Here is a 10,036-nt window from a genome sequence, read left to right on the forward strand (position 1 = left end):
TTGGAAGAAATCTTCCACGTTTGGTTACGTTAAGCAAGATAAGTCCCAAAGAGGTCGAGTGTGAAAGTACCTGCGGCCTGCCTTATTTGGATGATCTTTTTTATTGGGGAAACTGATACTACCTCCATTCTAATAAATCAGGTTTACGCTAGTTTTTTTTAAATCAAACCGGCCACATAAAGTTTGATCAAGCTTTTATAAAAAATATTAACACGTAAAATACAAAGTTAAATTATTAGATACATCGTGAAACATGTTTCCATATGGTATCTGTAGAATGATATATTTGTTAATAGATTTATCTAAAGTTTGGTGACTTAATTTTAGAGAGAAATAAGCCTTGTTGATTAGAATGGAGGGAGTATAATAGAGTCAAGGTGATTGATTAGGCACATCTCAAATCGAGTATAACAAAGTGTTGCCATCAGTTTGTTTGTAGTCAATATGTGAGTGTTGCTATGCAAAACCCAATTCAACCTCATTTGTTTTTCTATGGTCCTCGTATCGGGAAATAAAGTGTCCTTCACGTGATATTTGTGTGGTATTAAATACAACATTCACTAGATTAAATAGAGTAAGCGGAGAATAAATATGTAATATCTAATTGGTAAGGAACCTTGAGTATTTCATGAACATTTTCTGATACAAGTCTGCATGCGTATCATCTACTTATGTCCAATCCAAATCAAAACATTCATAGACATTTTTGGGTGCACGTATTGTTTCTGCTCCCTCTGATCCATATCACTTATCTCTAATACAGGTATATTTAGATACATCCATACTAACGAAAATTAATATGAATTCAAGAGAGTGGCTTTTTCTAGCTTGTTCTTATCTGAAATTTCCAGGGCAATGGTTTTGCTTCATTTCGATTTCATGTTAGCAAGTTGGGCCGGACGAAGCAAACAAACTGCCGTTCCCGTGTAGGAAGCCCAACAATGACCTTCACTAACAGCCGAGCTAGGATGGCCCAAGCAATTTCACGGCCCGTCACGGTGCCTCCGCACGTGGGCTGTCCCGTCCGGGCGATGAACCCGAAGCTGCGGCTTTGGAAATCCGACGAACAATCCGAGGAGCTCCCCGTCCTCTTCTTCTCCCCCACTGGCGACGGAGGCGAGGAATTCTTCTTTCCCACCAGCCGGAGATGGAGGTCTCTGCTAGGCTCCGCCCGCCGCCCGCCGCCTCGACGGCGCCGCCCCGCCACGGCAGACGGTCCCTGGGGCGGTTTCTCCCGTCGGCCCGCCCCGCCACCCGCGCGGTTTCCACCAAGGTACACTCTAGCAGACTAGCACCTGCTCCTCGAGCCCCTACTTTCTTGGCACCATACCATTATGTGGCTGCTCAGTAGTCAGTACGGCTACGGGGATCGTTAGGCCTGTAGCCCCGAGCCTCCGATGCTTCCCTCCCGGGGTTGCTGATTCTGATGGTGTCTGGGATTTGGCGTTGTGGCGCTTCGCGGCCGGATTTGTGTTTTGGTGTGCCCTGTTTACCTTTTGGTCCCAAATTGTTCGTCATGTCTAGTGGAAATGAAGCAGAAGGCGCTAGGACTTGTCTATACTGTGCGAATGGGGATATTTCTACATTTATGGCCTCTGAAAACAGTAAACCTATCGTCTAAATGAACCAATAAAAAGTGGGGAGAAATTTCTATCAGAATGAGCTAATGCAATGTCCACGGTCGAATGGGCTAGGAATTACTGCATTCCATTTTGCGCAATGTTGTTTCCGGAATGGTGAAAATGCCAAGAAAATGCATGTCTCATGTGTTGGTTGGGTTGTGATGCCAATGCTTCCCTCCCGGGGTCACTGCTTCAGAAGGTGGTTGGAATTTCGCGTTGTGGCACTTGGCGGCTGGATTTATATTTTGGTGTGTCCTGTTTACTGTCTAGCATTTGCTCGAGAACTGTTCGCTGTCGTCTTGGTGGAAAGAAAGGAGAACAATCTAGGACTTGTTTGATCTAAAGGGTTAGGGCTTAGCTGTACTGTACAAATGAGGAAATTCCTAAATTTATGGTTTCTGAAAATAGTAAACCTGTCTAAATGGACCAGCAAAAAGCTGAGACGGATTTGTCAAAATATTAATGGGTCGAATGGGCCAGGATTTACTGCATTCCATTTTATGCAATGTTGTTTTCGGGATGGCGAAAATGCCAAGAAAATGCCTGTCTTATGTGTTGGTTGGCTTCTGATGCCTTTGTAAGCACATTCTAGTCCCTACATTGTGTCTTCTTGTGTCAATCCGTCCTACTTGTTTCCCCTCTTGGTGGTGCCATTGGTCTCAGTATTGAATTTGGGTTCACCCCGAGACCCCTTTGTTGCTGCCAGATTCCATTGATGTCAGCCTGGCCACTTACATAAGGCGAGTCTTCTGGTTTGGTCGATCCTGATCCAAGGGGAGTAATCTGGGTCGGGGTCATGCCATTGGAGACGCCGGTGGTTTCATCCTCAGCTGTGAGCCAACATCAAGTTAGTTTGGTTCATTGACAACTTTCTTCTCTTGGGCTTGTGGTTGGGGCACTTGCAAAAGCTTGGCATGACCTTGGTCATTTTCTGTGATGCCGCCGACAACCCTGGGCACCAATCCCCTCCTTGGAGGCTCAACTTGAAACCCCCCTTCAGACCCCTGAGTCCTGCTTGGCTACTGTTCAAGTTACTGTAACTGCTTGGTGGATACCCGTGGATGGCTGTGTCGGTGCGAGTAAGGGTCCATTAGTTTGGACTGTTCCGGTGCCGTCCCTTGCTGGGATTTTGGCTTCTGAAGTTTTCATGTGTCATTCCGGTGTTCAGCAGATATTCTCCGATGCTTGAAGCTTGCAGGCGTAGCCTCCCTTGCAGCAGAAGCTTTGACTCCATCGATGGGATCAAGTGAACATTTAGTAGTTTTAGCACTTCATTTATTTTTCTTGTTGACTGTATCTTTTGCGGTTTTATGTTCTTGTCCTGTTTTATGTGCTTGTAATCTGTAGCTAGCAACCATAGCACAGTACCCTGTACGCTTTGCAGGTTGTGGCTTCATTAATTTAAAGCTAGCTCACTATGAGCCTTCTGTCTAAAATGATATGTTGTGTGCGGATGAAATGGATACTAAATCTGTTTTGATGCCAAACTATGATTATGAACCATGTCCTTGGTTCTTATTGGAATATCTGCATTTCTTATGTCAACTGGTGAAGCTTTGTCAAACCGTAATTGACAGAAACTGAGAAGTATTCATATGTTACCTTTCACTGTAGAATAGTTTGCATATATAGAATCAAATGTCAGCATATTCTGATGGAGTTATTGGTAGGCTGTAACAGTGAGAAGAGTACATTGTAGATGGATTAGAATCAGAAATTATACAGAATTAACCAGGTGGAATCAATCGGTGATTGTCTGCATTTAGCTGTGACACAAAACTAGAATACCTTGTGTGCATGGCCCATTCCACCTACTTGATGTCCTATTGCTGGAAGTTTCTCTTACTGACGATGAAGTGCATCTTTACTGATTATAAGTCCCAGCATGTAAGTGCCTTTCTGTGACAACTGACACTAATTGTTGGCTCATAAGTATATATGTCGGATGCAACCTTCTCTTAAAATATCTAATCCGTTATTTTTTTAGATCAACAGGGAGCCACACTAGGCCACCTGATCCAAAGACAGTCTAAGATCTCCAGCAAACGACTACCAAGCAAGCTTATTACAAACCGATGATAGTGGAGACAACTAGGAACTATAGACAGAAAACAAGCTACTACCCCTCCATCCTTCTTCTCGCTTTTTTCCTGTGTGTTTCCTGCCCTTTTTGCTTCAGCTTGTCACAACATGCACCTTATCTGCCTCTTCGGGGTGCTCCATCAGATAGGTTACAGTTGCGTGCCCGCCGTAGGGAGAAGAAGTAGTCTTCTAGGAAGAAATCCAGTCGAAGGAGGTGCACTTTAGTCTGGCATCAAGGATGGTAGACTCTTCAGTTTTCTTATCAGGACAGCTTTGTATTTTTCCACCAGATCCCATGCCTGGTCTTTGAAAGGCAGTTGCCAGGTCCTTAGATATGAGAGAATCAGTCCCCATACCTGTTTCATAGAAATCCAAGTTTTCCTATTAAACAACAGATGGTTTCTATTGTTCTATATGCTCCAGACTGCAGCGGACGAAATCACATTGAATTGCACATATCTTTTGTTGCAAAGCCATTTTGAAGCAAGAGAAAGAAAGTCAGTAATCATTACATCAAAGACCTCATTTACTTCTGACCAGAGCAATTTGGATATTAAGCAATCAAAGAGCAGGTGTTTAACAGGCTCGAATTCTTTAAATAACTCACACTCCAGGGGTTTTGGAATACCTCTGTGTCTGAGATTATCTCTAGTCATAATCTTATTCTGAGATAACAGCCAAAGGAATATCTGGACTCTAGGGGGAATTTTTAGTTCCCAAACAGCATGCAAAAAAACAGGTTGCACTCCTCTAAAATTGATTACAGCAGATAAAGATTTGGAAGAATAAATCCCATTAGATTCATATTTCCAAATAAGTTGGTCCTCCTCTGTAGAGAAGTTAATAGCTCTAGCAATTTCGACGATTTCAAACCACATATCCATCATACTTGTGGTGAAAGTTCTCCTAAAGTCACATTTTAGTTGTTGACCATCCCAAAGATATGCAACAGTTTTCATTTGTTGATTAACTACAAAGTATATGTCCCAATACCATGTAGCTAAAGGAGCATTACTACTCGGGGCCGGTGTGTGGAGTTTGGGTTGTACGGTTTTCGGCCAGTTTTCCTTATAAACTGACCAAATTTCCCTCTTCTTAATGAATAGGCTGTGCTCCTGCCGGTTGCTCCAAAAAAAAAGGAGCATTACCAAACCAAGTGTCCTCCCAAAATGTTACTAGCTTACCATTGCCTACATTCCATTTGTAACCAAATTTGACAGCTCTAGAAGCCCACATCATCCCTTTCCAAAAGACAGAGGGATTCAAATCTTGGCAACATAAGATGTTAGGATTTTTTGTATTATATTTGGCATCCACTACTCTTCTCCACAAGCTGCCTTCCCCCTGTATGTATCTTTTAACCCAAAATCCAACTAGGTTATCTAATCCGTTATGTGTGGTTTACGAAGTCAATGTGCTCATATTATGCCAAGTTAATCTGGGCCCATTGCTACTGTCACTTAAGGTAGAAAATACTGCTTAATTTGTTGTGTCCAGCCTTCATTTACCTTGTTACCTAGAATCACGCACACTGAAAATGCTGGAAGAGCAATAGCAACAGAATTCCTTTTCTTGGTGAATCCAGCAATGCTGTTGGTTAAATATTCGTAGTAGGTGTCTTTCTTTTCAGCCTCAGCCTACACACGATCTACTCTGGAGACTGGAAGTTGGATGAGTATCTTTTACTATCCTATGGCTGTTATTTTGTTCCCCTTTATTCTCTGTCTTCTATTGCATGATGTGGATTGGCTAGCTAAGTGACATCCAGTTTGATAGTAGAAGACTGTTTAATAAGTTTTCTTATCAATACAGATTAGAGCGAGTGCAGTTAATGGCCTGCAAAGAAGCAAGAGTAACCTCGAAAAACTATTCTGCTATGACAAATCTGTTTCAGAGGAGGATATTGGGACACCAACTGGTTTAGACTTGGAAAAGAAGGAAGTTGGGAAGAATCCTCCTTGTGTGAGCTGTGAAACTAAAGGCGCTGTGCTGTGCAGAACTTGTGCTGGTTCAGGTTTGTACGTCGACTCGATAATGGAGAGCCAAGGAATTATCGTAAAAGTCAGATGTCTAGGTAAACAAGTTTGATCACTTCTGCAGTAATTTGCGATGTTGTATACATGTTACTGCTGTATGTATCATACATGATTCATGTATGTTTGTGTTGCAATTACTGTAGGCTGTGGAGGAACTGGAAACATTATGTGCTCCAAATGCGGAGGTCATGGACACACGTGAAGTGCGGAAGTTTGTGATTCTCGCAAAAAAAAGAATGTAATTCAAGTAGCATCTTCTTCGTGTACATCGGCCAGGGTTACAGTTGACAGTCAGCTGGGATTTGGGCTTGTGCAAGACGAGCAAAGAGAAGCATAACGTATAAACAATGTCGCTGTACTAAATCATCTGGTGCTGAGTCAGCTGCTCCAGCTTGTGTCCGTTTCTGTTCGAACATCCGACATTATTTTGTACTATTCAAAAGGATCTCTGTTATGTCAGCTTACTGTTCCCAACGGTTTGGCTATGCTCGCTCACTGATCCATTTGTTCTGTCTTTGAAGATTCAGATAAAGCGGTTTTGCCTTCTGAACATGCACACAGTGAAACAAAAGCAGCAGACATATGTCATCTACTTGTTGAGCTGCTGCCTTATGCTTGGACAGGTAGCCGTACATCGCACATATTCTTTGCCCCATTTTTCAATTTGTGCATGTGCATATTCTCCAGGTAAAGAAAAACAGCTGTGTACTTATTACTATTGCCTGTTGGGATGAAAAATGATGCGATAATATTCAAATGTTCTCAAGTAAGAATAACTGTTCTGTGATCAAGGTTGACTAGAATGAACGGTCAACATCACGGAATTTACAAGTTATAAGCAACTGAGCCTAGTTCGAATATCAAAATAGGCTCCGAGACGGCTATAGTAGAGAACTCACTCGCATTAGTATAAAGATTTAACTCGGAAAGCTTTCAAAAAGAAAAAAAAAGATTTAACTCGGAAAACTGATAATTTGCCATCGATCGATTGCGTACACGCACTCACATGTGTTAAGTTTGCCCTGTGTTAGATCAAATTACATATGGCCCTAATTAATACCTACCGTAGCTAACCAATATGCTTCTCTTGAGCCTTGGAGCAACATCTCCTTCTCCGGTAAGGCTGCAAATCCACCGGCATTTTCCAGCCTCCCAAAAGAGCAAGGAATACTTGATCGATCACTTTGCTTTGCCGACGCACAGGTAGGAATTCCAAAAGAGAGGAAAATATCACTTGTCCACCAAGCCATGTCTGATCCATCCAAGAATCTATTCTTCCTCCCTCTCCTGAGTCCTGCCTGCGACTATATATACATCTCCGCAGCAAAAGACCACCGGCATCACTCACCAGCACCAGCACAAGCATCCCAAACACGAGCACCCTTCCGGTACATTGGTCACATCGATCAGCTAGCCATGGACAGGGCCATGAACCGCACCTACGAGGAGTACACCCCCGTCGTCGAATGGAGCCACTCCGCGGACGCCAGCTTCGTCAAGATCATCGTCCCAGGCAAGCAATTCATATCACTTCATGAGTTCATCTCGCTGCATACAAGAGTCAGCAATTACATGAACTCTGACATGATCGATCTGTATGTATATGGGAACATGGCGCGCAGGGTTTAAGAGGGAGGAGATACGGGTGTTGGTGGACAACCACCGCCACCTGCGGACGCGCGGCGAGCGGCCGCTGGAGGGCAACAAGTGGAGCCGATTCCAGAAGGACCTCCAGCTCCCCTCCGACTGCAACGTCGACGGCATCCGAGCCAAGTTCGAGAACGAGGCGCTCACCATCACGCTCCCCAAGAAGCACCCCTCGCACAAGGCCCCGCCGGCGACACCGGCCATGCCGACGCCGGCGACGCCCAAGCCCGAGCCGAGGAGGCCGTCCACAACGGCGCCGCAGAAGCCACCGCCGGCGCTCCCCGAGCCCGCGAAGCCGACCGTGCTGCCTCCTGTGCCCACTCAGAAGTCCTTCCCTGACCGCAGGCCGTCGCTGCCCAGGAAGCCTTCGGATATTCCTGCGCCGGCAATTCCCGCGCCTCCCGTGCCAGCACCAGCTGCTGCCACCCCGAAGCCGGCGGAGGACTGGTTGAAAGAAGAGGCCAAGAAGGCGCAAGCGGCGGCGGCGGCCGAAGAGGAGGAGAAGCGGATGGAAAGGGAGACGAGAGGAAAGATGGAGGAAGATCGGAAGATGGTGGAGGACATGAAGAAACCCAAGGAGGCGGAGGGGATGATGGGGGACATGGACATGGCGCAGCAGAGGAGGCGCCGTGGCCTGCTGGTGAACGTGGCGGTGGCGGTGGTGGTGCTCGTCGGGATCACAGTGTACGTGTGGCGCAACCTGAGCGCGGCTGTCGGCGGCGACGGCAATGGGGCTGTCGGAAGCGGGAGCTACGGTGACGAGATGTGAACGTGAATGTGATCGAGCAGCTGGTGCGAAGGATATATCTGAGGTGTGTGAGGCCGAGTGAAAGTTCATACGTATGCGGGTGGGGCCGAGGAGGCTCGCAAGTACCAAAATGCAAGTATATACGGATGTGGTTTGTTGATCATGTATATGGTGTTGCAGATTACAAAGACATGCTTTGGCTGATCAACCTAGTGAAATAAAAAATGATTTGCACACACTTTTAACTTCCTATATGTATCCCGCCTGATCACTCTTATATATGTTTGTTGATGCTCCACATTACACGTTGTTTCTTCGTTCGTGGAATGTTTTTTTTTTTTTTTGCAGCTCTTGCCCTTGTTGGATTGCTTTCAACATTTGATTGATAGAATATGCAAAATCCTGAATGGTAGCAAGGAGAAGATGTCCTTTGGGGGAGAAAGATGGAGAGTGAACAAATGGAGGCCGAGCTATATGTAGCTCTTTATTTTCAAAAAATAAAAAAATCATATTTTTGAGTTTTAAAAAGTTCTGAAAAAAATCCTAGATGTAGCTAGTGATGAAATCTACAAACATGCAAAATCTTAGTGTGAAATTTTTAGTACTTTAGGCTACACAAAAATGATAAATATGTGGATCTGAGAATAGTGAATAGTGCATATTCAAAACTATATAACCTGTCAGGTTTTGTCATTTTTGTGTAGTCTACAACAAAAAGAATTTTTAATTGAGATTTTACACGTTAGTAGATTTCATAATTGTCTACATCTAGGATTTTTTCAGATTTTTTTGAAACTTAAAACTATGATTCTAAATTTTTGCAAATAAAAGGCTACATGTAACTCGGCCTCCGTTTGCAGTTTTCGGATAAAGATGTCCTTATTAAAGATGTCATTCAAGCTATTACTGTGTATGCTATTGTCAATTTTCAAGCTGCCCAAACATATCATCAAAGGGATAGTCACTGCAATATTCAATATCCTAATTCCGGTGGAGAGATAATGACCAACATAAACGTATCACTGGTTTGCATGGTGGAACATGTGCGTGCCTAAATAGGAGGGAGCTATGAGTTTTTTTAGAGACCTTCGGTGTCTTAATCTAGCAATGTTGACTAAGCAGTGTTTGGAGGTTAATAATGTACTTCGGTTTTTCGTGCAAAATACTCTCCTTTAGGTGATATACTGAATTGCTAACTGAAAAAGGGAGTCCGTACACTTGGCAAATTATTTGGGCCGGTATACAAACATTTAAACAAGGACATATGTGGAGAGTGAGCGATGGTTCTCAAATCAGTATGTATATGTGATGATCCATGGATCCCAAGCAGCCCAGGCAGGACGACTATGACAAGAAGAGGAAATATCATATACCCTAGTAGAAAACTGGTCTTTCGTTCGGACCTGCTCGAAGAATTATTCCCGGCCATATTTGGAACCGGGAATAATATGAGCATTAGTCCCGGTTCCAACGGGTTGGACGTCGTGTGGGGCACACGGCCAGCATCAGCTCCGGTTCAAAACGGGACTTTTTAGTCCCGGTTGGAGAAACCAACCGGGACTAAAAGGATTGCGGCATGCGCAAGCCCCTTTAGTCTTGGTTTGTGTCTGAAACCGAGACTAAAATTTTCTTATATATATCATCGTGCCTACCCAAGCTTGTGTGTGAGCCACACTTAGCTTTGAGAGGTGTATGCTGATTTGCTTTTTTCCTTCTTATGAACAAGAGGTGCTCGTACCTGAGAGCATGATGCCACTTGAGTTCACATAAAACAAACATCATGATATGAACTATCCGAGCCACACTTAAGGTTTCTCCTCTTTTTTTCCTCCTCGGTTGAGGTTAGCAACTTCATTGTTTCATCTGTCATTGATAAAATGCATGCGTCGATGTACATCATG

The 10,036-nt window shown here is 44.1% G+C and overlaps 2 protein-coding genes across 2 annotated transcripts; both read left to right on the plus strand.

The window, feature by feature from the left end:
- Positions 1-1,044: 1,044 nt before the first annotated feature.
- LOC127293602 (uncharacterized) lies at positions 1,045-6,199 on the plus strand. The gene is made up of 3 exons (XM_051323245.2): positions 1,045-1,273; positions 5,517-5,778; positions 5,884-6,199. The coding sequence occupies exons 1-3, from the start codon at positions 1,148-1,150 to the stop codon at positions 5,940-5,942; spliced, it is 447 nt and encodes a 148-aa protein (XP_051179205.1). The 5' UTR covers positions 1,045-1,147; the 3' UTR covers positions 5,943-6,199.
- An 888-nt stretch (positions 6,200-7,087) lies between these two features.
- LOC127293603 (uncharacterized) lies at positions 7,088-8,302 on the plus strand. Its single transcript, XM_051323246.2, has 2 exons — positions 7,088-7,253; positions 7,363-8,302. Exons 1-2 carry the CDS (start codon positions 7,157-7,159, stop codon positions 8,154-8,156), a joined length of 891 nt encoding a protein of 296 aa, XP_051179206.2. The 5' UTR covers positions 7,088-7,156; the 3' UTR covers positions 8,157-8,302.
- Positions 8,303-10,036: the final 1,734 nt, after the last annotated feature.

This window comes from Lolium perenne, chromosome 4, assembly GCF_019359855.2.
Source record: "Lolium perenne isolate Kyuss_39 chromosome 4, Kyuss_2.0, whole genome shotgun sequence".
In the NCBI taxonomy this organism is placed as follows: domain Eukaryota; kingdom Viridiplantae; phylum Streptophyta; class Magnoliopsida; order Poales; family Poaceae; genus Lolium; species Lolium perenne.